The 26,309-nt window shown below is 55.3% G+C and overlaps 2 protein-coding genes across 10 annotated transcripts in view; one reads left to right on the forward strand and one right to left on the reverse strand.

Annotated features, from left to right (window-relative positions):
• The first annotated feature begins 668 nt into the window (after positions 1 to 668).
• Positions 669 to 20,443, forward strand: ARHGEF40 (Rho guanine nucleotide exchange factor 40). Of its 5 annotated transcripts, XM_055289571.2 has the most exons (24): positions 670 to 1,325; positions 3,979 to 4,176; positions 4,858 to 6,103; positions 6,255 to 6,422; positions 6,568 to 6,688; positions 7,280 to 7,376; positions 7,482 to 7,562; positions 7,693 to 7,809; positions 9,096 to 9,191; positions 9,292 to 9,407; positions 9,800 to 9,926; positions 11,546 to 11,668; positions 11,759 to 11,902; positions 12,392 to 13,002; positions 13,127 to 13,361; positions 13,712 to 13,798; positions 14,721 to 14,936; positions 15,639 to 15,809; positions 16,560 to 16,737; positions 17,875 to 17,979; positions 18,194 to 18,337; positions 18,841 to 18,971; positions 19,710 to 19,756; positions 19,894 to 20,443. In XM_055289571.2, the coding sequence occupies exons 1-23, from the start codon at positions 1,323 to 1,325 to the stop codon at positions 19,749 to 19,751; spliced, it is 4,557 nt and encodes a 1,518-aa protein (XP_055145546.1). In that variant the 5' UTR covers positions 670 to 1,322; the 3' UTR covers positions 19,752 to 19,756; positions 19,894 to 20,443. The 5 variants fall into 5 exon arrangements, 3 of the variants coding, with proteins under 3 accessions (XP_063500737.1, XP_055145546.1, XP_055145549.1); XM_063644667.1 differs by having other exon boundaries at positions 669 to 1,325; positions 19,710 to 20,443; XR_010122135.1 differs by lacking the exon at positions 19,894 to 20,443 and having other exon boundaries at positions 677 to 1,325; positions 18,558 to 18,971.
• A 514-nt stretch (positions 20,444 to 20,957) lies between these two features.
• The window catches only part of ZNF219 (zinc finger protein 219), an 85,738-nt gene continuing 80,386 nt past the window's right edge, over positions 20,958 to 26,309 (reverse strand). For 2 of the 5 annotated variants that reach the window (XM_063644685.1, XM_055289578.2), the window contains 4 exons: positions 24,462 to 24,550; positions 22,747 to 24,166; positions 22,288 to 22,419; positions 20,958 to 22,019 (listed from right to left, as the gene is read on the reverse strand). In XM_063644685.1, the coding sequence (XP_063500755.1) occupies positions 21,415 to 22,019; positions 22,288 to 22,419; positions 22,747 to 24,166; positions 24,462 to 24,467 (2,163 nt within the window). In that variant the 5' untranslated portion in view covers positions 24,468 to 24,550 and the 3' untranslated portion in view covers positions 20,958 to 21,414. Of the gene's footprint in view, positions 22,020 to 22,287; positions 22,420 to 22,746; positions 24,181 to 24,461; positions 24,551 to 25,266; positions 25,380 to 26,309 lie in introns of those variants that run through there. The other 3 variants (XM_055289576.2, XM_055289575.2, XM_055289577.2) reach the window with 2 other exon arrangements.

Here is a 26,309-nt window from a genome sequence, read left to right on the forward strand (position 1 = left end):
GATCTCCTCTCCTCTCCTTTCCGTCCACCCTTTAGAAGAGCTCACGGAGCTGCGGGGCTTCCCGGTGCCTGCTCGGAGGCCAGGCAGGGCATCTCCCCGCCGTGCCAGTGCCTCCCCCCCACCGGGCTCCTGGGAGACACCCCCATCCGGCCTTCCTCTCCCATTCAGACACGGTCGGGGGACGCTCGGGGTTTGATGAGGGAGTGAAGCTGGAACTTTCGTAACTAGCCCACCCTGCTTTGTCTCCTGCGCCAGATACCCATTCCCATGGCCACGAGCCCTAGCAGCCCTGCGGGACGCTATAGCCAACCCAACAGAAAGAAGGGGCTGGCATCCAGTTACCGAATCCTCCAACTGGAGGCCTGGTGCCTTCCCTCTTCTAGCCGAATAGAGAGATAGGGATGCGGAGGGGAAGGGCCACGGAGGAGAGAACTCAGAAAATGTCCGGCGAAATGCACGCCCCTACATAAGCATCCCGATCCGGGAACCCTGCCCCCTCGGCCAGGATGTCCGCCCCCATCCCAAGCCTTCGCTGCTCCCTAACTCCCGCACACTCCCGCCTTCCACAGGCAACACAGAGGAGCCCATTGTCAGCCCAGAGGCTCCAGGCCCGAGGAGATGGAGGGAAAGGAGGGCGGGCAAGCCCCCGGGAGGTTGGGGAATCCCCTGATTTCCCGGCCCTCCGCTCTCTGCTAGGCAGGCAGGGGCCTGAAGGTCTCATTTGAGCCCTGGGTCCTGCCAAAGTCTAGAAACCGATGGGAGCAGAGGGTCCCGGGCGAGTTAGAGCGGGGAGGCTTTCCAGCCGCAGGAAGACCCCAGTTCTGGGAAGGGGCGGCCCAAGGGAATTCACGCACGCCCCAGCCTTTGGAGCATCCCTTGCCGAGGCTAAACTGATCCCGCGGGGAGCGAGGCCGTGGCGGGAAAAGAGGGGCATCCTCGGCTGGGCGGGCCTCCGAGGGTCAGGGTCGAGGTTACCCGCTGGAGGGCGGGGCGGAGAAGAAAGAAGGTTGCCGGTGAACGGGACAGATAGGCTCGGGACGCCCGGGGAGCGGCAGAGAGTCTCGGCGCGGGAGACGGAGTCCCGGCAAGGGGTCCCGCGCGGAGGCGGGGGCGGGCGCTGAAGGGCGGGGCGGGGAGGGGCGGCCGTCTCGGCCCTCCCTGGCGGGGCCCCGCGGCCTGGAAGCCGGAGCGGGCCGAGCCGCCACCGCGGCCGGAGCTGTCCCTTGGCCAGACCCGGCGAGACACGAGCGGCGGGAGGGAGGCGGTGGCGCGCCCGGCCCCGCCCGCCCGACCAAGCTTCAGACGCGGCCCGGCGCCGAGCCATGGTGAGTCCAGCGTCGCAGCCCCCTGGGTCCCCTCGGCCTTCGCGCAGCCCGCTCTGGGCCCCCAAGTCCCCAGCCTGGTGCCTCCAGAGCCTGCCTCGGACTGTTCAGCGCTCCTGGGACTCTCCTCTCTCCCATCCCCCGTTCTTCTATTAGTCTGTCTGTCTGCCCGACTGTTTAGCTCTGTCCCCACCGGGTATTGCCCTCACCCTTTCTTCCTCCTCTCCTCCGCCTCCTCCCCCATCCTCCCTTTGGTCTCTCCCCTAATCCCCACACCTCCCCGCTCCCCGCCCTCCTCTGTCCTGACCTGTGCCTTCCTTTCCTGGAGCTTCCCTCCCCCTCCTGGTCCGAGCTCCTTACCCGCGGGAGACCCCTGCGGGTTGGTCCTGCAGCGGCCCTGGAAGAGGCCCGGCCCCTCGGGTCATGAGAACTGACCTGCATGGAACCACCATTTTCCATCCCTGTCCCCAACCCGGTGAGGCAGGCCCACCCATCCGGCCCTAGGGGACTGGCCACAGCTGTGGCTGGGCCGGGTCCAGGGGTATGGCCAAAGAGGGAAATTCCCGTAGAGAAAAAGAGCTGCCTCAGGATAGTTGGGGGTGCTTGGGGGGAGCTCACAGTACCAGGGGGTGTGACACTGCCAGAGCCGACCGGAGTTTGCGGAGGAGGGAAGTGCCCCAGAGCTCTTGCTGCAGGGAACTGAAGGGCTGCCTCAGGGCACTCCTGCTACAGAGGGGAGGGAACACGAGCCGGAGCTCCCTGCAGGGAGTAGGAGACCCTGGCAGCAGCAACTTGGGGCGCTGGAAGCTGGAGGGTATGCTAAGGAGAAGCCCACACCAACAGGAGTGAACACTGCCCTGGGAACTTTCACTGCAGAGTACTCTGAAGCACCGCTGCGAGAGTGGGCACTGCCAGAGAGAGCGCCCACTGCAAAGAGGGCGGGGGCATGGCCAAGGGGGCGCTCGCTGCAGAGTGGAGGAGGGGGAGAGGCCTTGCCAGGGGGAGCTCACCGCAGGGAGTGGAGGAGGGGCAGGGGCACTACTGGGGCCGCCCCTCTACGGAGGGAAGGGCACCCTCTGGCAGGGAGGCTGGAGGAAGAAGAAAGAGGAACTGGGCCAGGGAGAGCTGACTCAGTCTCTCTGGTCTCCTCTCTGGTCCCCGCCGGCAGGAGGCTGAGTCTCCGTGCTCCCGCCCGCCGCCTCCCTCCCCAGACCCCTCCTCCCCTCCTGCTGCTGCCGTTTCCTGTGGCTGAGACTCTAGCTCAGCCATGAGCTCACCGCCCCTAATGGGTTGCAGCTGCCTCGCTGCTCAAGCCCTAGCTCCGCACTCCCTGCCTTGGAGCAGACGGCCCCACTCTGCCTCACCCCCGCCCATCTCCTCCTTCCCCCCACCCACGCGCACTGCGTCCGCCTGGTCCCGGGAACACTGGGGGTCTGTCTGCTCGCCCACACACCTTGGGGCCGGGTCTGCGCGCTGACGCACTGAATGTCCCGTCTCTGGAGTGGTTGCCCTAACTTCCCAGACGGTCGAGACAAACGGGCAACTCTGGATGGAGGAGCTCAGAGAAAAATAAGCTATTTTGTTTTATGGCAAAGGCAAGACATGGGGGTAGGGCAGGTAGAGACCAAGGTAAAGGCTGCATTGAGTATCCCCTTCCCCATTTACAGCAAAAAAGAAAAAAAAATTCCAGTAAAAGAAACTTCAAAGACTGTCTTGAAAAAGAAGTTTGCAAAGGAATAGCCCAAGGGGTGGTTGTTTAGGTTACGGGTTGGAGAAAGATGTCTCATTGACTCACTTAGGGAGGGGAGTCTGGATGAAGCAGGGCTGAGTCTTTTTGAGACTCCTAGTGGAGGTTGGCAGAGAGAGGTCCCACTGGAATCAGAAAAGACCAGGTCGAATGCGCACCATCAAGGCCTCCTCATCCGTTCCCACAAGTTCCTTTTGTGACTTTTTTTCTCTTTCAACTGCCCCCACCCGGTTCTTTGTAATCCAATCCCACATACTCTAAGATTGGGTGATTGCTTCAGAGCCACTGTGGGAGAGGGAAGAGGGATGCTAGAAAGACCCAAGACAGTCACAGAGAGTCTTTCCATCCTCCTCATTCCACCAAATGACCATCTCTAGCATATAAATGACCATCTCTCTTTCACCAAATGATCATCTCTGGGACATAATTGTGGGTGATGGCACCTCCACTTAAGATGGGGAGCTCTGGATGATGAGTCTTATGAGAGGGGATTTGCAGGATGGCTGTGTGGAAATCTCCCTCATCCCCTCAAGTTCTCAGCCATAAGCTCAGTCCCCTGATAGCCCAGAAGCCTGTCTTTTCTCTCCTGGGAAAGATCTATGCAATCACCCCAACTCACGAGCACCCGGAACAGCCCTGATCAGGGGCATTCACAACAAATTCTCCCTGGATCTCCAAAGCCAAGGTATCAGAGCTTGATTGTTGGGTGCCCTGCCAGGCACTCAACACTCTGGCCCAGCCCCACTCCCATTCTGGGCTCATCAGCCAGCATTTCCTGAGTGCTCAACTTTTGCCCACATTGTACAATGGGGGCTTTGGAGAACACAGCCACCCCTAGACCAGTGCAGCTCCCAAGGAGCCATGATTGGGTGATCTCTAGGGATCTGCAGCCTGGTCCTATCTCTACAGGAGCCTGAGCCAGTGGAGGACTGTGTGCAGAGCACTCTCGCCGCCCTGTATCCACCCTTTGAGGCAACAGCCCCCACCCTGTTGGGCCAGGTGTTCCAGGTGGTGGAGAGGACTTATCGGGAGGACGCACTGAGGTACACGCTGGACTTCCTGGTACCAGCTAAGCACCTGCTTGCCAAGGTCCAGCAGGAAGCCTGTGTGAGTGGCCGTGCATCACTATTCTGCCTTCCCCAAGATCCACTGCCACACTCTACAGACTAGCCAGGCTGACTAATGCCCCCACTAACCTAGAGATACAGCCTCCCCTAATACTGAGCTCTCCAGAATCACTTAAGCTTCATTCTCTGACCTCCCACAAACTTTCACCTTCACAGGCACTGACCATTCAGATACTAACACACACATATTCATCTTCCCCAAATTCATCTTGACCCCTAAGAAACACTGACCCCCAAAGACCCTAACTCTCCAGACCCAATTCCAGACATCTTCTCCCCCCATAAGAATTTCTCAAGATACTAACTCCCCCGTACATTAGTCAAGAGATCCTTCATTTCTATAGATATAAAGACTCCTAAGAGTCTTTAACTTCTCCAAGACAATGGCATCTGCTGACCATGTCTTGGTAACGATTCAGTTCTTACCCTCCCCCATACGGAACTAGCTTCCTAAAGAAGCTTCCTACTACTGGGAGACTGATCAGTCCCAATCCCTTCCTCTCTGCCACCTGAATACCCCAAATCTTCCCTCCTGCTCTCCTGAGAGTATAACTTTGCAGGCATAAGGCTGGTCCTGCCTAGGGTGGGCCCATTCTAACTGCCCTCTTCTGCTGGTTTCTTCAGCAGAGGCCTGAGTGCAGCCTCCCACCTCTCTCCCCAGGCCCAATACAGTGGATTCCTCTTCTTCCATGAGGGGTGGCCGCTCTGCCTGCATGAACAGGTGGTGGTGCAGCTAGCGGCCCTACCCTGGCAACTGCTGCGCCCAGGAGACTTCTATCTGCAGGTGGTGCCCTCAGCTGCCCAAGCACCACGACTAGCACTCAAGTGTCTGGCCCCTGGGGGTGGGCGGGTGCAGGAGATTCCTGTGCCCAGTGAGGCTTGTGCCTACCTATTCACACCTGAGTGGCTACAAGGCATCAACAAGGACCGGCCAACAGGTCGCCTAAGTACCTGCCTAGTGTCTGCGCCCTCTGGGATTCAGCGGCTGCCCTGGGCTGAGCTCATCTGCCCACGATTTGTGCACAAAGAGGGCCTCATGGTTGGACATCAGCCAAGTACGCTGCCCCCAGAACTGCCCTCTGGACCTCCAGGGCTTCCCAGCCCTCCACTTCCTGAGGAGGCGCTGGGTACCCGGAGTCCTGGGGATGGGCACAATGCCCCTGTGGAAGGACCTGAGGGTGAGTATGTGGAGCTGTTGGAGGTGACGCTGCCCGTGAGGGGGAGCCCAGCAGATGCTGAAGGCTCCCCGGGCCTCTCCAGAGTCCGGACGGTACCCACCCGCAAGGGCGCTGGAGGGAAGGGTCGCCACCGGAGACACCGGGCATGGATGCACCAGAAGGGCCTGGGGCCTCGGGACCAGGATGGAGCACGCCCACCCGGCGAGGGGAGCAGCACCGGAGCCTCCCCTGAGTCTCCCCCAGGAGCTGAGGCTGTCCCAGAGGCAGCAGTCTTGGAGGTGTCTGAGCCCCCAGCAGAGACTGTGGGAGAAGCCTCTGAATCTTGCCCCCTGAGGCCAGCGGAGCTTAGAGGAGGAGGAGGCGGCCAGGGGGCTGAAGGACCACCTGGTACGCCTCGGAGAACAGGCAAAGGAAACAGAAGAAAGAAGCGAGCTGCAGGTCGAGGGGCTTTTAGCCGAGGAGGGGACAGTGCCCCACTGAGCCCTGGGGACAAGGAAGAGGCCAGCCACCAAGAAGCCTTTGGCAATCTGCCCTCACCAAGTGAGCACACGCTTCCAGAATGCAGCCTGGTTAAGGAGGAATATGAAGGCTCAGGGAAGCCAGAATCTGAGCCAAAAGAGCTCAAAACAGCAGGCAAAAAGGAGCCTCAGCCCTCTGAAGCCTGTGGGCCTGCAGAAGAGGGGGCCAGAGAGAGAGAGCTGGAGGGGCCAGACCTGGTGTGCCTGGCAGGTGAGATGACACTGAGTGAGGCTCATGGGGCAAGGGCCAAAGCAGGTCGGGCCTATAGGAGGGGCCAGAAGGAGGAGCAGGGTTAGGCTGGGAGCAGAACAACCAGAACCATCTTAACTTCAGTCCCATTTTTCTGTCTGTGTCTGTGCAGTACACGCAGGCCCAGAAGGCCTCCTGTCTGACACTCCAACACCTCCGCTGGAGACTGTGCAGGAAGGAAAAGGGGACAACATTCCAGAAGAGGCCCTTCCAGTCTCCATCTCTGACCACCCTGATGTAGCTTGGGACTTGATGGCATCTGGATTCCTCATCCTGACGGGTCAGTGGGCATCAGTGGGTGAAGGGAAAAAGGACTGGGAAAGAGAAGCAATTGGGTGGGCTTGGGGACTGGGGGAGGCAGGGCGGAAAGGAGGTAGGCATGGACTGCTCCCAGCCAGGACAGCCTGGCCATTTTGTGTCTTCAGGAGGGATGGACCAGAGTGGGCGAGCTCTGCTGACCATTACCCCACCGTGCCCTCCTGAGGAGCCCCCACCCTCCCGAGACACGCTGAACACAACTCTTCATTACCTCCACTCACTGCTCAGGTAACCGAGGCCCAGTCCTGGCACCCTGGACACTAACCTCCTGATTCATGAGGACCCTCACCTCCTTCTTCTCAGGACACTGACCTTCTGACCTCTAAGGACACCTACTTCAACCTTCAGATTTCAAGTCATTGACCTTTGGCCTTACTGACCCTGACCTCCAGCTTCATATCTTCACTGATCCTCAAAAGCAACACTGTTGACTTTCACTCTCTTCCAACCCTACCAAGATCATCAGGACATTGGTTCACTTATTCAACATTTATTGAGCACTGAGTACCTATTAGGCATCATACTACAGGCTGACACTGAATGCATGCCATTCCAGAACAGAATTCTTAACTTTCCAGACCTTAATCCCTTGACCTAGTAGCCATATGAATATAGACTCCTGACTGCTAGGTCACTTCCTCTTGTACACACATCCCAGAATTTGGCCCTTTGCCCATTTCTTCCCAAATGTACCAGCAACTAATTTCTCCTGAGGACTGTTAACTAAAAACAGACCCTGTGTGTCTGCCTTGCCTTATCTGCTATCCCCCAGCACACACACACACACAGCAGCCTCCTTGGCTCTTCCTTTTCCCACAGGCCTGATCTACAGATATTGGGGCTGTCCGTCCTGCTGGACCTTCGTCAGGCACCTCCACTGCCTCCAGCACTCATTCCTGTCTTGAGCCAACTTCAGGTAACCACCCCTTGAACAGGCAGTTCCCCGGATCCTAACTCTTCACTAGTGGCCAGTCCAGGACACCCAATTGCCCAGTTTAGGGTTATTCTTCTCTGCCCTTAGGACTCAGGAGATCCTCCCCTTGTTCAGCGGCTGCTGATTCTCATTCATGATGACCTTCCAACTGAACTCTGTGGATTTCAGGTTTGAGCCCTTCATTCCTACCTAGTTTCCCATCAGTAGTGGAGAGAGGAGAAGAGGCTGGCTGCAGCCCCAGGCTGGTTTCTGAGTCCTTGGGTGCCCAGGAAGAAACCCCCTGCCTTACCCTCTACAGGGTGCTGAGGTGCTGTCAGAGAATGATCTGAAAAGAGTGGCCAAGCCAGAGGAGCTGCAGTGGGAGTTAGGAGGTCACAGGGACCCCTCTCCCAGTCACTGGGTAGAGATACACCAGGTAAGCTTCCCCTCTACCACCTAGCATGCTGGGAGCCAGGAATAACCCAGCTGAAGACATTCTAGGAGAGAGGCCAGGTCCAGGACGTACCATGGGGTTGCAAAAAAGTGGTTTCCATTCCATTCAATTCAACAAGTATTAATGGCTCCCAAATCATGAGGAAAACACGTGCACTGCACCATGGTCTACTGGGGAGATAGGAGGAGTATGTTAAATTATTATAATTATTATTTTTAGACAGTCTCACTCTGTCGCCCAGGCTAGAGTGCAATGCTTCAATCACAGCTTACTGCAGCCTTGACCCTCTGGACTCAAGCGATCCTCCCACGTCAACCTCTTGAGTAGCTGCGGCTACAGGCATGTGCCACCACACCCAGCTAATTTTTGTATTTTTTTTTTTTTTTCTTGTAGAGACGGGGTTTTGCCATGTTGCCCAGGCTGGTCTCAAACTCCTGGACTCCAGTGATCTGACCGTCTCAGCCTCCCGAAGTGCTAAGATTACAGGCATGAGCTACTATGCCCAGCCAAATAAATTCTTAATGTGACATTAAGTAGTACATGATTTTTGGTGGGAGATAAATCATGAAACAAGTAGAGAAGAGCGCAAGATAGTGTCACTGGGTTTCTGGAAAGCACTGAGAGTCAAAAGGCTGGTTGTTGTTCCAAATTACTTTACCTCACTTGCAGAAATAGTGCCCTTTCTGTATCCGCTCCTTGCACCAACATCCAGCCCTCAGGATCCTCATCAGCGAAGTGTAACAATCACAATAGAATTGCTAAAGGTCCTTCCAGCATTTATCTCATGTAATTCTATGAATATAAGTGTTGTGAGTATTCAAGAAGAGAGAAATAAACATGATTTGAGCTGAGTATGAAAGGGGTCTGTAGATGGTCTCTAAGCTTCTCCTTTAGTGTCAAAGGGGAAATTGACATGAATAGGCGGAGAGAGGGGGTGTGACAGGGTGAAGCCCCACTGAAGACAGAGAGAAAGGAAAGTCACAGTTACCAAGCTGGACAATGTGCCAGGCCCACATTAGATGCTAAACTGGCATCATCTCCCTAAAAATCACAGAAGTCTTTCTTATCCTGACTTTACAGTTGAGGAACTGAAGTTCAGGAAGGTTTCTGAACCTGCCCAACATCATACAATTAGTTAGCAACAAAGTCAGGAACTGAATTCAGCATTGCCTCCATAAAAGTCTCTGGGGCTACCTCACCCCAACCCTAGGGCTTAAGTTCCTTCCTAAACTCTGATCCTCAACTCCATCCCTGCGTGTGGGTTTCAGGAAGTGGTAAGGCTATGTCGCCTGTGCCAAGGTGTGCTGGGCTCCGTACGGCAGGCCATTGAGGAGCTAGAGGGAGCAGCAGAGCCAGAGGAAGAGGTATGAGATGAGATGGGACAGTGGGGAGATGGGATTGGGATGGGGCTGGGGTGGAGACTCTCTGGTGGAACCCCAACTGGCAACTCCTCCCTATCCTCAGGAGGCAGTGGGAATGCCCAAGCCACTGCAGAAGGTGCTGGCAGATCCCCGGCTGACAGCACTGCAGAGGGATGGGGGGGCCATCCTGATGAGGCTGCGCTCCACTCACAGCAGCAAGTACGAGGGATGGGTGTGCGGAGGCAGGTGGAAGTGGGAGGTGGAGACACAGCCGAAGGCTGCCAACAAACCTTAGCTGCCAGACCATTCTTACTGTGCATATATCTGGGCAAGATACTATGCTTTTACACTTACCGTCTCATAACCCTCACAACATCCTTGTGTGCCATTTACTATTACAAATGAGGATTTGGAGGATCAGAAATGTTAACTGTCTTGGCCAACATTGGTCAGTAAAGAGTCAGGATTCAAACCAAAGCAGTCAGGGTTCAGCCCATGCTTTTGATCCATGCTGCTATGCAGCCTCTCATGTTTGCATCCCTCAGAGGCATAGAAGGACAGAATTGAGGGGCTGAACAAGGGAAATGATTCATTCTTTGCTCCTTCCCCAGGCTGGAGGGCCAAGGCCCAGCTACACTGTATCAGGAAGTGGACGAGGCCATTCACCAGCTTGTGCGCCTCTCCAACCTGCACGTGCAGCAGCAAGAGCAGCGGCAGTGCCTGCGGCGACTCCAGCAGGTGAGCCAGGACCCCCATGTCCCTCTTACTCAGCCTGGGAGTGTGGCCTCCAGCACCTTTCCCGTTGGTACTTATAGTTGATGGTGTTCTTCTAGCCTGGCTTGGTTGAACGCCCCTCCCTCTCTCCTCACATTTGTTGGTCAGTATGAGATTCAACAAGAGGGTGATAGCATCGTAGCACCAGTAAAGAAAAGCCAGATCTCCCCCTCCCCACTGTTTATACTTGATCAAAAATGCTGAGAGATTGTGAGAGATGCTCAGCTGCCCTAGGGGATTCTGAAGAGCTGATCAACTCTGGAGTGCCTACCCCCTTAGCTGAAAAATAATAAAAGTCTATTGATACCAGCTCATTAGTTACACTGCCACACACGCGCGCTTAACTCCTTATGCGATGTCATCCCTCAGACCTGAGGCCGGAAAGGTTGGGACCTTGGAAGGAGAGAGCATTGAGAGCACCTAAGAGGAACTACAGGCTTCTTTGTGGGAAAGATTCAGGAATAAGGCTGGCTTCTCTGAAACTTGATTCTTCTCTCCTGGGGTTAAGAGCCCCATAGGGATTTGCTCTCCACCCTACCATGTGGGGTAGAGGGGGCTTTGAAATCTGATTGTTCCTCCTTAGCCCTGAGCATGGTGAGTGGACACTTCATGGGCCTGCATGTGGGCATCAGGGGAAAGGTCACCTCAGGGCCGGTGCTAAAGCTGGGGCCAAGACTTTCTGTTTCCTAGGATTTCTTCATATTGGCTTCCTCTAAGCCAATATCCTAGAGATGGGTTGCATCTCCTCCTGTTTGCTTACCTGCTTGTTAGCTGTTTCCCCAACTGTTTAAAAACAAGATTTGGAGTCTAACGTGCTCAGCTTGAGTTCTAGTTCTGCCATGTGTAAGATGTTGGACAAGTCATGAAGCTTCTCTGAGTTCCCAAGTCCTCATCTGTAGAATGGGGATGGTAACAATTAACTCATAACATGGTTAGAAAGATCAAATGAATTCAGCAAAGGACTATAAAAGTAGTTATTGTTGGCACTGGCTATTAGGAACAGTCTCAGACTTCTCATCCTCAGGCTGTCCCACCCTCAGCTTCCAGCCTTTCTTCAGAGGAAAATATTACCATCCCTTTTTGGTCAAACATCTCAGAACCAGCATGAGAGTCCATATAGCCCCATATTAGGAAATTAAAGCCGGACACACACACACACACACACACACACACCCCTTCTGTGCCGTTTCTCCAGGCTTTGTCCCTGGGACCCTTTCCCACCGGTTGCCAAGGCTTGGTGAAGGCCCTCAGTCATCCCTATGACCCTCATCCTGCCTTTGGTTCACCCCAGTTTGATGTACTTCACCCTTGGGCATAGCCTGGAACTTTGACCCACCTCCCTCAGTGCTTCCCATCAGCCCAGCTTCCCTCTCATCTGCCTTACGAAAGATTTCTTACTCAGTTTCTCATTTGACCCTTGTGGAAACTATTACCATTCACTATTGTCATTCCCACATTGCAGATAAGATGCAATAGTTCACTCAAAGTTCTACAGATTGGGGTAGTGGGGCTGATGCTGGATCTCAGCCCTTCCTTGCCTTTCCACTCCATGACCCCCTGCCCTCCCACCCCATCTGCCTCAGGTGTTGCAGTGGCTCTCGGGCCCAGGGGAGGAGCAGCTGGCAAGCTTTGCTATGCCTGGGGACACCCTGCCTGCCCTGCAGGAGACAGAGCTGCGATTCCGGGCTTTCAGCGCTGAGGTCCAGGTGAGAAGGGGCTGGAGGGCAGGTGAGAGGAGGCAGGGGGAGGCTACCTGGGAGTGAGGACCAGGTCTGAGCACAGCCTCCCTTCTCCAGGAGCGCCTGGCCCAGGCACGGGAGGCCCTGGCTCTGGAGGAGAATGCCACCTCCCAGAAGGTGCTGGATATCTTTGAACAGCGGCTGGAGCAGGTTGAGAGTGGCCTCCATCGGGCCCTGCGGCTACAGCGCTTCTTCCAGCAGGTGCATGCAGGGCCTTTTCCTTCTGTGCCCCCCATCTCCATTTATTCATTCCTTTCTGCCTGGAGAGGTAATCAAGTTGTTAAGAGTGGAGGCCGAGGAGCCCATCTCCTAGGTTTTTGCTCTTAGCTCTGCCACCTCCTTGCTGAATGACCTGGGACAAGATACTAAACCTGACTGTGCCTCCATAGATCTACCTCACAGGGCTGCTGTGGGGATTACACGAGGCAATACATAAAAGCCCTTAGCACAGAGCCTGCCACTCATAAACGTCGTATGAGTACTGGTTATTCTTTTATATAGGCTCTTCCATCTCCATACCAACTCCGAGTGACATGGTTAGGGAGTGATGCTGGAACAGTGAGAAAACGGGAGAGTGATGGGCATTGGGAGGCCACAGGCAAGAGGACAAGGGCTGTCGTTGGGCATCCTTCATGAGCAACACAGGCCCTTACCCTTTCTCTCCCATCCCCAACCCCTTTGACTTTGTAGGCACATGAATGGGTGGATGAGGGCTTTGCTCGGCTGGCAGGAGCTGGGCCGGGTCGGGAGGCTGTGCTGGCTGCACTGGCCCTGCGGCGGGCCCCAGAGCCCAGTGCTGGCACCTTCCAGGAGATGCGGGCCCTGGCCCTGGACCTGGGCAGCCCAGCAGCCCTGCGAGAATGGGGCCGCTGCCGGGCCCGCTGCCAAGAGCTGGAGAGGAGGATTCAGCAACAGCTGGGAGAGGAGGCGAGCCCACGGGGCTACCGACGACGGCGGGCAGACAGTGCCAGCAGTGGAGGGGCCCAGTGGGGACCCCACAGCCCCTCGCCCAGCCTCAGCTCCTTGCTGCTCCCCAGCAGCCCTGGGCCACGGCCGGCCCCATCCCATTGCTCCCTGGCCCCATGTGGAGAGGACTATGAGGAAGAGGGCCCTGAGCTGGCTCCAGAAGCAGAGGGCAGGCCCCCAAGAGCTGTGCTGATCCGAGGCCTGGAGGTCACCAGCACTGAGGTGGTAGACAGGACGTGCTCACCACGGGAACACGTGCTGCTGGGCCGGGCTGGGGGGCCAGACGGACCCTGGGGAGTAGGCACCCCCCGGATGGAGCGCAAACGAAGCATCAGGTGAGATCCCAGCCCAACTAGTGCTAAGAGGCAGAGCCAACTGCCCAGCAGGAAAAGAAGATGACATTGTTGGGGGTAGTGACTCCCTCCCACACCTCCTCTGCCACTCCTATTGTGCCTGCAGTGCCCAGCAGCGTCTGGTGTCTGAGCTGATTGCCTGTGAACAAGATTACGTGGCCACCTTGAGTGAGCCAGTGCCACTCCCTGGGCCTGAGCTGACTCCTGAACTTCGGGGCACCTGGGCTGCTGCCCTGAGTGCCCGGGAAAGACTTCGCAGCTTCCACCGGACACACTTTCTGCGGGAGCTTCAGGGCTGCGCCACCCACCCCCTACGCATTGGGGCCTGCTTCCTTCGCCACGTGAGTGATCCCCTCAACTTCTTCCACTTGCTCTCCCTTCTCTGTTCCAGCCTTATCCATCTGTCCCTTCCTCAGTACCCACGGCCCTCTCCTCCCATGTGCGGTCCGTGACCTTGGGGCCCAGCCCTGTTCTGCGGGCACTTCTGCCTCTACTCAGCCTCTGCGCCCTGCTCCCAAGAGCTGCCTGGACTATGCTCTCTCCACAGGGAGCCCTTCCCTCCCTGGTAGGCCGAGTGCTCCCTGGTGACCCATCCCTCATTTGGGCTACAGAGAGGATGGAGAGGGGGAAGAGAGAGGCTTGTCTGCAGGGGCCTCACCGGGGACACCTTATCTGTTCTTTACTGGGACAGGGGGACCAGTTCAGCCTTTATGCACAGTACGTGAAGCACCGACACAAACTAGAGAATGGTCTGGCTGCGCTCAGTCCCTCAAGCAAGGTAACTTTTTCTCCAACCTTCAGAAGAAAAGTAGAGGGGCCAGGAAGACCTAAAAACCCACCCAACAAATCCCTCAGGGAAAAAAAGCTTTCCTGGACGTGCCCTGGAACATCACCTACCAATCATCTCCTAGAATTGCTGAGGGTGGGACAAGCACTGGACTGGTGAGGCCAGGTTCTTATCCAGTCCACCTGAGAGACTGGGCAGGACTCCTGATTCCTCTGGGCCTCTATTTCCACATCTGGTAAATGAGGGCAATAGTCACTATAGCCAGCTCACAGGGAGGATCTGAGCGTCAGAAGAGCTCACATCAAAAGACGTACAAGTGACTTTAAAAGTTCAAAGCCAGTGGCCGGGCAGGGTGGCTCACGCCTGTAATCCCAGCACTTTGGGAGGCCAAGGCGTGTGGATCACGAGGTCAGGAGATCGAGACTATCTGGCCAATACAGTGAAACCCCATCTCTACTAGAAATACAAAAAGAAAATTAGCCAGGCGTGGCGGCGGGCACCTGTAGTCCCAGCTACTCGGGAGGCTGAGGCAGGAGAATGGCGTGAACCCGGGAGGTGGAGCTTGCAGTGAGCCGAGATTGTGCCACTGCACTCCAGCCTGGGCGACAGAGCAAGACTCCATCTCAGGGAAAAAAAAAAAAAAAAAAGAAAAGTTCAAAGCCAGAGAGTACAGGGGATTACTATTTTGATTCTTCTTCCATTTCCCTTCAAGATATAGACAATGATTGCTGGCCTGCAGGCCCCCACTTGCTTTCTTTCCAGGGAGAAGGGTTTTGCCTTACTTTAGGGAGCATCTGGGCTTCATCTATACCCAAAAGCCTAGGGTATCACCCACCTACCCCCCAACCCCTGAGCTTGGCCCCCAGAGGCTCCAGCCCTCCCCTCATCCCTGTCTGTGTCCTCCTCAACCTAGGGCTCCATGGAGGCTGGCCCTTACCTGCCCCGAGCCCTGCAGCAGCCTCTGGAACAGCTGGCTCGGTACGGGCGGCTCCTGGAGGAGCTCCTGAGGGAAGCTGGGCCTGAGCTCAGTTCTGAGCGCCAGGCCCTTGGGGCTGCTGTACAGCTTCTCCGGGAACAAGAGGCCCGTGGCAGAGACCTGCTGGCCGTGGAGGCGGTGCGTGGCTGTGAGGTGAGGCCCTAGCTCCAGTCACTGCTGCTCAAACTGCCCAGCCCTGGCGTCAGAAGCCGTGTAGGTTGGTGACAGGAGAACCAGCCTCCAGGTCAGAGGGCTCCAGGCTTTAATTTCTAACCAGCTGGGTGGCCTTGATTGAGTCACTGAATTTCACTGGACTTCACTTTCCTCATTTGTAAATAAAGAAGCTATGTCCTCCCAACATCCCATGTTCCTACATCCGCCTTGTACTCTCCTGTTCCTTTCCTAATTGTTATCTTTCCCCATCTACCCCATACTTCCTCCCGCACCTCAACACCCAATACATACCTTGTCTCGTCTACATAGTCTTTTTCCAGCCCTGAGGTTCCAGAACATGTTGGAATCCGGTATCCTCCTCTGGAATAGACCTATTTCCCTTTCAGTTCTTTGCTGATTCTCTTCCTGGGTCCCCAGCATGCAAAGGCTTCCCCACAGGCAGCTATAAACCCTACTATGCAGTGCACCTTGCCATCTTCAGAGGCAGAGCTGTCCTGCTCAGCTGGGTGTGCTGTGCGTGGTGACCAGTGGATGGACCCTAGGCTGAGGGCTTCCCTGACTTCCTGACTCTACCTGAGAACCAGTGCACTAGGCCCCTTGCCCTATAAATCTATTTTTGCTCCGTGTAAAATACAAACAAAGGGCCCCTGGGCCAACCACTTTTCCTTTGCCTTTCTCCAGATAGATCTGAAGGAGCAGGGACAGCTCTTGCATCGAGACCCCTTCACTGTCATCTGTGGCCGAAAGAAGTGCCTTCGCCATGTCTTTCTCTTTGAGCATCTCCTCCTGTTCAGCAAGCTCAAGGGCCCTGAAGGGGGTTCAGAAATGTTTGTTTACAAGCAGGCCTTTAAGGTACAATTCCTGGAGTGAGTGGTGGAGGTGACAGGAAGTCATTCTCTTCTTGAGAACTCAGAATGTTCTGGAAATTCAACCCCAACACAGGTTCAGAATCTGCATCATCTACAATAGGCTTTGGCTTGTAATCGACTATCGAGTTAGGGTGTCAGGGGATGTTAGAAGTCCCTGTCACTGGTCTACCTCATGAGGTTTTCCTTATCATTCATGCAGAACACTTAGGAGGCATTCCAAACCAGACTGGAAGAGGGACTTTCCCACTAAGTGCACACATGCCTTCGGAATTAGGGGTGGTTCCTAGGGCATGAGGAGAAAGCAACTATACTTTGACTAAAGAATCCAAGAAGAGGGAGGCCTTGCTTTAGGGAAACAGCCTTGATATCCAGATAAGCATTTATAGTGACCTGTGGTCCTGGATCAGGCAGTGTGGAATGGATTCTAAGGGCTTCTAGACTTTGTACCCCCTGCACGAGTATAGCATAGAGGAAAAGGCCTGGGTCCAATTCCGGCTCTAATAAGCTGTGAGAAGCCTTTGTACAAGTTGTCTCATGTTTCTGGCCTCATTTTCCCTTCTGTAAATTATGGTTGTTATGAAGACTAAATGTAGAGCACTTGGCACATGATAGGTGTTGAGCAAACGTTTACTGAACATCTATCAGATGCCAGGCGAAGCCCAGTGCTTGCCATGTGGCATCACCCAGCCAGGACTCACTCTGTCTTCACCCGCTGCCCTCTGCTCTTCCTCAGACTGCTGACATGGGGCTGACAGAAAACATCGGGGACAGCGGACTCTGCTTTGAGTTGTGGTTTCGGCGGCGGCGTGCACGAGAGGCATACACTCTGCAGGCAACCTCACCAGAGATCAAACTCAAGTGGACAAGTTCTATTGCCCAGCTGCTGTGGAGACAGGCAGCCCACAACAAGGGTACTGGGCAGAGCTGAGGAAGGGGGTGCTTGGAGTCAGGGTTATAGCAGGAAGTTTTCTGGAGAGTGTGCGAACTGCTTGGGAAAACAGTTTATAGGATGAAGAAAGAATGGCTTATAATAAGATTCAAGATTTGGCTTGAGAGATTACTGAGGTAGAAATGAGCCTAAGATATACCAAAAAGAAAGAGAAAGCTGGCAAGTTTCAGGGAAGCAAGAGCAAGTAGGGGTCAGGTGCAGTGGCTCACACCTGTAATCCCAGCGCATTTTGGGAGACCAAAGTGGGAGGATGGTTTGAGGCCAGGTGTTCAAGACCAGCCTGGGCACATAGTGAGACCCCGTTTCTACAAAAAATTTTAAAATTAACTGGGCATGGTAGTGTGCACCTATAGTCCTAGCTATTTGAGGGGTGAGGTAGGAGGATCGCTTGAGCCCAAATGTTCAAGGCTACAGTGAGCTATGATGGTGCCACTGCACTTGAGCCTGAGTGACAGAGCAAGACTCTGTCTTTAAAGGATTTAAAAAAATTTTTTTAATAATGCAAATGGCTGGGAAAAGGAGGTGAGAAACTGCTCACTTGGATTTAAGAACTGCTGCTACTTGCTGTGTGACCTGGACTAGTTTTTTGTTTGTTAGTTTTATTTTTATTTTTGTTTTTTTTGCTGGGCTTTACCTTGGTTTTAATTTTCTGTACTTCATTCTGCTCATCTGAAAAATGAAATAGTAATGTCTTCATCTTAGTGTAATAGGGATGATTAAGTAAGATCAAATATATGGCAGCACCTTGTAAACTGTAAAGGTATGTAAAAATGTGAGGTTTTTTTTTTTTTTTTTTTTTGCTCTTAATGCCCAAGATGCAGAGTAGAAATTAGGCAGCTGGGATGCCAAACGGGCAGGATGCAACATACTGGAGGGAAGAGCCAGATATCTCAGGAGGAAGTCACACCATCATTGCCATCCATGTTGTGATAGTCAACAGGAGGAGTAAAAACAGACACCAGAGGAATGAAAGGGAGGAATGAGGATTGAGAAGGAACAACAAGAAAAACAACAACAACAACAAAAAAGCCAACCACGACATGCTGGGGCTAGAGAGAAGAGCAGGAAGAAGTTGGTAACAAGTGTCCTTATTCCCCAGAGCTCCGAGTGCAGCAGATGGTGTCCATGGGCATTGGGAATAAACCCTTCCTGGACATCAAAGCCCTTGGGGAGCGGACGCTGAGTGCCCTGCTCACTGGAAGAGGTGAGGGCCAGGGTGCGGGGGGGTGGCCCCCAGGAGTGAAGACCTTGACAATGAGGATACAAAGGGGAGGTGTGGTGGAAAGTCAGGAAAGGCATCTCGTCCCCAAATCAGTGGGACTGGCTGGGAGGCCCTCTGTGAGACTGAGGGTCATTCCAGGGAGCCAAGAGGGCTTTCCCACACCAGCACCCCACCCCCCACTCCCCACTCTCTGCAGCCGCCCGCACCCGGGCCTCCGTGGCCGTGTCATCCTTTGAGCATGCCGGCCCCTCCCTTCCCGGCCTTTCGCCGGGAGCCTGCTCCCTGCCTGCCCGCGTCGAGGAGGAGGCCTGGGATCTGGACGTCAAGCAAATTTCCCTGGGTGAGGCACCTCTCAAGGGGTGGCTCCCAACAGCTCGGTCATGGTGGTGATGTTCAGGCTGCTTGCTGCTGAGCAATTCCTTTTTCTAGCCAAGAAGTCCAGTTGCCATGACAACTATGTACAGCTTCCCCACTGCTAAAAGAGCCTTCGTCTGGTTGCTAGGGTGATGCTTACAACAGCCTGTTGCTAAGAAGCACTTCCTCTGTACCTCTCTCTCTAGCTCTCCTTGGGTTTCTATGGAAACTGCCCCAGCTTCCTGTTGTACCCTCCTGGTTCACCACGGCAATCCTTATAGTTTCCTGTCGCTTCTTCCCTGGTTGCTCTAATGATGCTGCTGACAATTTCCTGCCTCTTGGTAGGGGGTTCCCTTGCAACTGGATCGCTATGGTGACTCACAGCTTCCTGTTGCTATGGAGCTTTTTCTTCCCTAATGGAGCAGCTTGGTTGCTTAAGGTAATCTGGAGGGATTCTATACTCTGCTCTCACCCTAGCTTCCCCTTCAGCCCCAGAAACACTTGACTCTTCTGGAGATGTGTCCCCAGGACCAAGAAACAGCCCCAGCCTGCAACCCCCCCACCCTGGGAGCAGCACTCCCACCCTGGCCAGTCGAGGGATCTTAGGGCTATCCCGACAGGTAAGTTCCTACAATGAGGCTGGGAATGAGGTGATCTCTGGCTGCTTTCTGGATGGGCTTTTCTGATCATTCAACCCCAAGGGGTTGGGGGAAAACTGTGAACTTGTGCTCCCAGCTGAGGCTACAGACTGGATTTATTATCTTGTCTACCTTTCTCCTCTCCCCGGGACCTGGCTAAGAGGCATCAAGGTCATAGGTTAAAAGGAATCTTAAATAAGGAGTATAGTGCTGGGGTGGATGGAAAGGGGAGAATGCCAATGGCCTGGCTTGGACTTGGGTTAAAATGGCAAAACTCAGGCCAGGTAAGGTGGCTCATACCTGTAATCCCAGACTTTCAGAGGCTGAGGTGGGAGGATCACTTGAGCCTAGGAGTTCAAGACCAGCCTGGGCAACATAGTGAGACCCCATCTCTATGAAAAAAAAAAAATTTTTTTGAATTAGCTGGACTCTTGAGGGAGTCCCAGCACACCTATAGTCCCAGCTACTCAAGAGGCTGAAGCAGGAGGATCTCTTGAGCCCAAGAGGTTGAGACTTCAGTGAGCCATGTTTGTGCCACTGCACTCTAACCTGGGCGACAGTGAGCACCTGTCTCTAAAAAAATAAAAGTAAATAGCAAAATTCAAGGACTTTGGGTAGAAAAGAGAGGTGAATTGATAGGCTTGTGAGGAGGGATGGAGGAAAAGAAAGAGAAAGACAAGAAATATGTCCCTAAATTCACTGTAGTTTCTCTCCCCGCAGAGTCATGCTCGAGCCCTGAGTGACCCCACCACGCCTCTGTGACTTGGGTGAGTCAGCATCCCCAATTTCTACCACATCCAACACTCCTTCCATCTCGCATGTGCCTTCCTTCCTGTCCCCAGCTACTTGGGAGTCAGCTTCTTCCCTCTCCCAACTCATCTCCCTCTTCTCTCCTGGTTTCTAGAGAAGATCCAGAACTTGCGTGCAGCTTCTCCTCTCAGCACACTTTGGGCTGGGATGGCAGTGGGGCATAATGAAGCACTGGGCGATCACTGAATTTCCTCCCTCTGCTTCCTGGACACAGAGGAGGTCTAACGACCAGAGTATTGCCCTGCCACCACTATCTCTAGTCTTCCTAGCTTGGTGCCTTCTCCTGCAGGAGCCAGAGCAGCCACATTGCTTGCCTTCATACCCTGGAGGTGGAGAAGTTATCCCTCTTCCGGTGCTTTCCCATCCTGGGCTACTGTATCCAGGACATCACTCCCATGCCAGCCCTCCCTGGCAGCCCATGTTCTCCTCTTTTCTCACCCCCTCACTTTCCCTGAGAAGAATCATCTCTGCCAGGTCAACTGGAGTTCCTGGTGACTCCATTCTGAGGTGTCACAAGAAACGAAGCTATGCAAACAATAACAGGAGGGTGCGACAGGGGAACTGTAGACTTTATATATATAATTACTGTTATTATAATACTATTGTTATATTAAATGTATTTACTCACACTTTGCCTCCAAGGAGCTACAGTAGTCCTCTGGATTAAGGTGATAAATAACTTGAGCACTTTCCCTCAACCAGCCCTTAACTAGAACACAGAAAATAAAACCAAGACTGGAAGGTCCCCTCTACCCCTCCCAGGCCCAGAGCTGACTGTGTATGAGCCTGGGAGAATGTGTCTCCTCCACAGTGGCTCCCAGAGGTTCCACACACTCTCTGAAGCTCGTTCTCCCACACTGCACCTACTCCTTGAGGCTGAACTGGTCACAGACAAACTGGGATCCAGCACAGTCCAGCAGTTCTCAAAATGAGGTCCTCAGGCCACAGTGCGTGAGAACTTGCTTGGCTATTTGTTAAATGCTAATTCTTGGGCCCCATCAGAGCTGCTGCATCGAAACCTGGGGGTAAAACCCAATATTCTGCATTTCTTATCAAACTCTTTGGGTGATAACTAAGTGTCTGAAGAGGTGACTATTTCCTGACAGAAGGACCCAAAGAGGGAAGCAGGACATAGGTAGGCAGACAGACACAGGGCCCTGTGCCTCAAGACACCTGTTTATTGGGGACACGACTCTGCAATAGGGATGACAGGAATCGTACCAAAAATAGCGACGTCTACAGGGCCCCTGATGGGGCTAGAAGGGTACAGTGCCCCCCACCCTCACCCCTTGTACAAAAATAAACTCTCACGCCTATGGACCAGCAAAGACTGGCAGAGTGGCTCCTCAACAGGGACACAAACCCTCTCTGCCAGCCCAGGGACCCCGTTCTTTGACCCTCACCTCTGCCACTTCTAAGGCACTGTGACTCCCTTGGGCTGGGTGGGTACCGCCAGCCCACCCTCCTACGCCCGCCGCCCCTTCCACCTCTGGTCCGCCTGGGGCTGGGATATGGGTCCCACGCTGCCCCCTGCTGGCTTCTCTACCCAACTACCACTAGCGCTCCCCCACTCCGGCGGGGTAAGCTCACTAAGCTAATCGCCCCTGAGGGCTCACTACCGTTCTTGCCCCCCCAGCCCTGCCTCTCCGGGTCTGGACAGCCCGGAGCCCTCCTCCCCTTCCTGCGAAGGACTGGGAGGAGTCTCTCCTGATGGTACTCGGGCATAGGGCGGGGAAGCGTCAGCCTGGGGTGGCCGGCGGCCCCTAGCCCGGCGGCTGTGGTGCACTTGAAGGTGCAAGGCCATGAGCTCTGGGGCTCCAGTGGCGAAAGGGCAGAAGAGGCAGCGGTGGAGGGCACCCCCCGGCCCGGCCTCGCCTCCCGGCCCTGCCCGCAAGGACAGGTCCAGGGGTTCGGCCTCACCGCCTCGCCCGTTGCGCAGGGTCCTCCCAGGGCTGGCGGGCTTCCGACGGGACCCGGGCCCAGCACCGCTAGAAGGAGGCCGGGGACTTGAGGCGCCCTCTACCCAGGTCGCAGGCTGCGGAGACGGCTTGGCTCCAGATTGCGGGGCGGAACCCCGCTGGGAAGGAGGCGGTGGCTCCGGGGGTGGCCCGGGGCCGGCCCCGCTCCTCTGCTCCCGGTGGTGGCGCTGTAGGTGATACTTGAGCGAGCCGGACTGGGTGCCCGCGTAGTCGCAGTGCGGACACTTGTAGGGCCGCTCGCCTGGAGAGAGTGGGTGCGATAGGGTCACGGGGTCACGATCACTGCACGCACCCACCCGAATTTCGCCCAATTTACAGACCTCATTCTCAGAGCCAAGAAAGGGCACTGCGTCTCCCACCTACTTTGATTTAATAAAGGAGCGCTTCCCAAGTGATCTCATCCAGCCAAACTGAAGGCTTCGGAACAAACTTCACCTCCTAGTGTTTCGGTAGCCCTCCTTTCTGCCCGCTGCCAGTCCCCTCTCCACGCCGGAGGCTGTCTCCCTCACCTGTGTGCACTCGCAGATGCACTTTGAGGTGATGTGCTGAGCGGAAAGATTTTCCGCAGAAGGGACAATCCTTGCCGGTGGCGCCCCGGCCCCCTTCAGGCCGGGTCCCTCCAACCAACAGCCCATTCTCTTCTGCAACACATACATTAAGAGGAGGTCAGGGGGGCCTACACCCTGTCCAGGTGCCGCGCACCCACCTCACACCCACCCCAAAGGGCTGCTTCCCCTCGGGGTCCAGGAGGAAACAGAAAGTCTGAGGGGTTAGATTTGTTGTGACTGAAGAGTTAAGTGTTCTCAAATGATGGCAAAGCCTCCACGAAAAAAACAAAACAAAACAAAACAAAAAAACTCAGGAGAAATAAAAGGTAAGTTCTTTTAACAAGGAAGCTACGAGGGAGTGGCGGCGTAAGAGTCAGAGGAGGACGCGGCGCACCCGGAGAGCGGAGGGTACCTACATACCCTGCGTGGCGGTCGATCTTGCCTGGGCCCCAGCAGCAGAGGCAGAGTGCCCCGGTCCCTCACCCGGGCGCGGGTGCAAGGAAGCCAGAGGGCCCAGCGACCTGCCCCGGGCCCAGGTTTCCTCCTCGGCCTCCACCACCTCCTCTTCTTCCTCAGGCTCCTCCGCACGGTGCCGGCGAGCCCGGGCCGGGAGAGCAGAGGACAGCGGGCGGAAGCCTCCGAAGCTGCGGCCGGGCCCGGGCTCAGCACCCTCGCCGTTGGGCCGGCCCTCGCCAGCTCGCAGGCTCAGGTAGCCCAAGAGGCTCGGGGGCTCACGGCGCTCGGCCGGGGTGGGCGCCGGGGCCAAGAGGAGCGCTGGGCCCAACGGCTCATAGGCCAGCAGGCCGAGGTCAGGAGGCTGGGGAGCCCGGGCAGGCCCGGAGCCAGGCCCCGGGGCACGCAGTGGGCCCAGCTTGCTGGCGTGCACCTTCATGTGGTTCTTAAGGAACCAGGGCTCCTTGAAGCAGCGGCCGCACACCGGACACGCATGATCGAAGGAGGCCTTGTGCTTACGCATGTGGCCCTTTAGAAACCAAGACTGTGTAAAGCTCTGGCCGCACACTTGGCAGCGGAACTCCGGAGGCGCTGGGGGCTCCTCGGGAGCGGCAGGAGCTGGGGTCGGGGTTGCCTCACGTTCGGGCTCCGGCTCCGGCTCCGGCTCCGGCTGGGGGACTGATCTGGGTTCGGGCTGGGGTGGAGGCTGAGGCTGAGGCGCAGCGGAGGTGGCCGCCAGGGGACGCTCGGGAGCCCCGTGGGCCGTCAGGCTGTGGTGCAGCAGCTCCTCCTCCTGGCTGGAGCCGAAACTGCACAGGCCGCACTTCCAGGGCCTGTGCAGGATGTGCAGGTGGCGTTCGCGCTCCGCCGAGGTGCGAAACTTGCCTTTGCAGTAGGGGCAACGGAAGGCGAACGATGAAGGAGCCTGGGGCCGCGCCAAGCCCTCAGTGGCAGGGGTGGCCTGCATGCCCCCTGAGCTTCGGGCTCTCCCCAGTCGGGCCTCGCGTAGTAGCGCGCGCTCTTCCAACTCCAGCAACAGGCGTGCAGCAGGACTACGTGGGCGCTCGGGCTGGTGTGTGCGCAGGTGCGAGCGCAGCAGAGCCCGCTGCGCCGCGCGGTGGCCGCAGTGAGGGCACTGGAAGGCCTGGGCGCCTGGGTGCGCCCGCAGGTGCAAAGCAAGGATAGAGTTGAAGCGGAAGCGCTTCCCGCATACAGGGCAGGGGAAGCGCCGTTCGCCTGCACGACTCTCAGACCAGCTCACCGCTCCCATCCCGGGCGACCCTGCGCTCACGGCTGGCCCGTTGGAGTATCGCTGCAGATCCAGCTCGCCGTCGAAAGCCGGCGGCGACGGCGCTAAGTGGCCGCTCGGGGCGCGGGGACGTGAGCCCTGTGGAGAAAGATCTGCGTAGAGCAAAGGGTGAAGGTAGAGCTGTAAAGGAAGCAAGGGCGTCGCCTCGAGGGCCAGAAGGACAACACGAGGGAAGGTGGGCTGGGGCCTGAACTAGGAACACAGGGTGCTACTCACCTCGGGAAGATGGGGTGGGGGGAGGTGTATGGGAATCGAGATGTCAGGGCCAAGGAGTTAACTTCTAATAATGGCAGGTCAAAGAGAGAGAGAGGTAGGCAGGAGAGGGAGTATACAGTTGTAGGTACTTGTAGGTTGAAGCCAGAGCTTCACTCACCTCCATGGACCCCCTTCACATTCTTTGGTTCTGGGGAGTGCAGGGAAGAGGAGGAAAAGCTGCTAATGAAGGCAACAGGTGCTGTGGAGCTAAAGCAAGAGACAGATTTGGAGGAAAAGATGAGCCCTAGTTTTCAGCAGTAAAGTCACTCCCTACCCCCAGACTCTCAGCATTCTGCATTCCCAAAACCAATCCGTTCTCCCTACTTGCTTCTTGAGGCACGAAGGGGCTGCTGTACTCAAAAACTGTACCTCTTGATTTGCCAAGCCTACAAGCCTCCCAGATAATCCAGATTTCTTCCCTAAATTCTATATTTCAAATGCATGGTCCAGAACAACCACACCTACCACCCCACCCCCTGGCGGTGGGGAAGACCATCACAATATGCCCCTCTCACATGTAGGTTGGGCTATGCAGTGTGGTGAGCAAATGAGGTGGGCATAACATGCTCCCCAGTTATCCAAGTGGGACCAGTTGCTCTGAGATCCCTAACTGAGCAGCCAGCCAAACATCCTTCCAGGTTCCACAGTGCTTCCTTCTGCCCTTACCCTGTCTTTCTGTCTTTCCCCCCTCATTCTCCCTCCCTCCGCCTGGATTCCTGATCCATTCATTTCCATTCATTACAGAGACTCATTCATGCATGGGAGAGAAACACCTCCCAGCAGCAGAGTCTGAAGACAGACAGAGGGGGAGGGGCATGAAGGGGGAGGGAGCCAGAGGGAGAGGGAATGAAGACAGAGTTGGGGGAGGAGTGGAAGTTAAGGGGCACAGCTAGCCTGGGGAAGGGGCTAAAAACTGCAAATACCGTATAGGATTCATCCCCTTGTTTCAAACCTTGGAGCCTGCAGTATGATGGGGCATCTGAGCCCCTTTGTCCAGGGCTGTTCCGAGGCAGGCTTTCCTCCTCTCTGCAGGGGAGAGGCTCCCTCACACAAGAGGAGGATTACACTGGCTCTGAGCTCAAGAGGCTGGAGTGAGGGATGGGGGGCGGGGCTGGGCCATCTGCACAGATAGGGACTCAGCACATGCTCTGAGCAGGAAAGGGTTAAAATTCTCCAGGCTAAAATTCCCTAGGCCTGGGACTTGCAGAGCTCCAGTGCTGGGGAAGGAGAAGATCATTGAGAGGAAGAGGATAGGGGTTGGTGGGGGGTGGGGGGGGTGCTGATCCTAAGCTGCAGAGGAGTTTAGCATGAGGACTTAGAAGAAACCCCAGAATCAAGATTCATGGAAACAGACCTGGGAGGATGACCAGAAGTCATCTAGTCTACCTTTCTACCTCATATAGAATAGTATCTGGTCAAGGCTAAATGAATGGTGGGTCTAACCTTTTTTTTTTTTTTTTTTTTTTTTTTTTTTGCCTAAGAAAGGATATTCGAGATATAAAGAACTTCCTTACAATAGGCATCACAAAACTGAAATGGGTTACTGAGAAAGAAAAAGATGCAAGCATTACTTTTCCTAAGGATCTTTAATAGAAAAGAACTGGGCCAGGAGTCAACCTGCCTGTCAGCAGAGAGAAAAGGCTCTGGAGGTCCAAGGCTTCTTTAACTTTTGATATTTAGTGGATGTGGTAAAACTCCATGAAGGGGCAGGTACCTGTTACATGTGGAATCTGGGCTACAGGATTATTATTAGCAGATGATTAATTAACAAAGTGTCCTTGTCCAAGGGTCACTAGATGACCTCCACTACCACTTAATATGTGTATTTCTGTAGCTTCAAATTAGGGCACCCACTCTCATCCTCTGGATCCTTTCCTGGGACTAAAAGCCTAGCCAGGCTTACTGAATAGTGTCACAAAAGGTGAATTAGAATAGGACTGAAGGGTACAAGGCTATTGTAGGCCTA

Source organism: Symphalangus syndactylus, chromosome 8, assembly GCF_028878055.3.
Source record: "Symphalangus syndactylus isolate Jambi chromosome 8, NHGRI_mSymSyn1-v2.1_pri, whole genome shotgun sequence".
NCBI lineage: Eukaryota > Metazoa > Chordata > Mammalia > Primates > Hylobatidae > Symphalangus > Symphalangus syndactylus.

What these genes read in the sequence shown, in the direction of transcription:
- ARHGEF40 (XM_063644667.1), top strand. An exon ending in CAGCAGAGCCAGAGGAAGAG is followed by an intron (nt 9,192 to 9,291) that starts GTATGAGATGAG and finishes CCCTATCCTCAG; the next exon opens with GAGGCAGTGGGAATGCCCAA. An exon ending in TCTTAGGGCTATCCCGACAG is followed by an intron (nt 18,972 to 19,709) that starts GTAAGTTCCTAC and finishes CTCTCCCCGCAG; the next exon opens with AGTCATGCTCGAGCCCTGAG.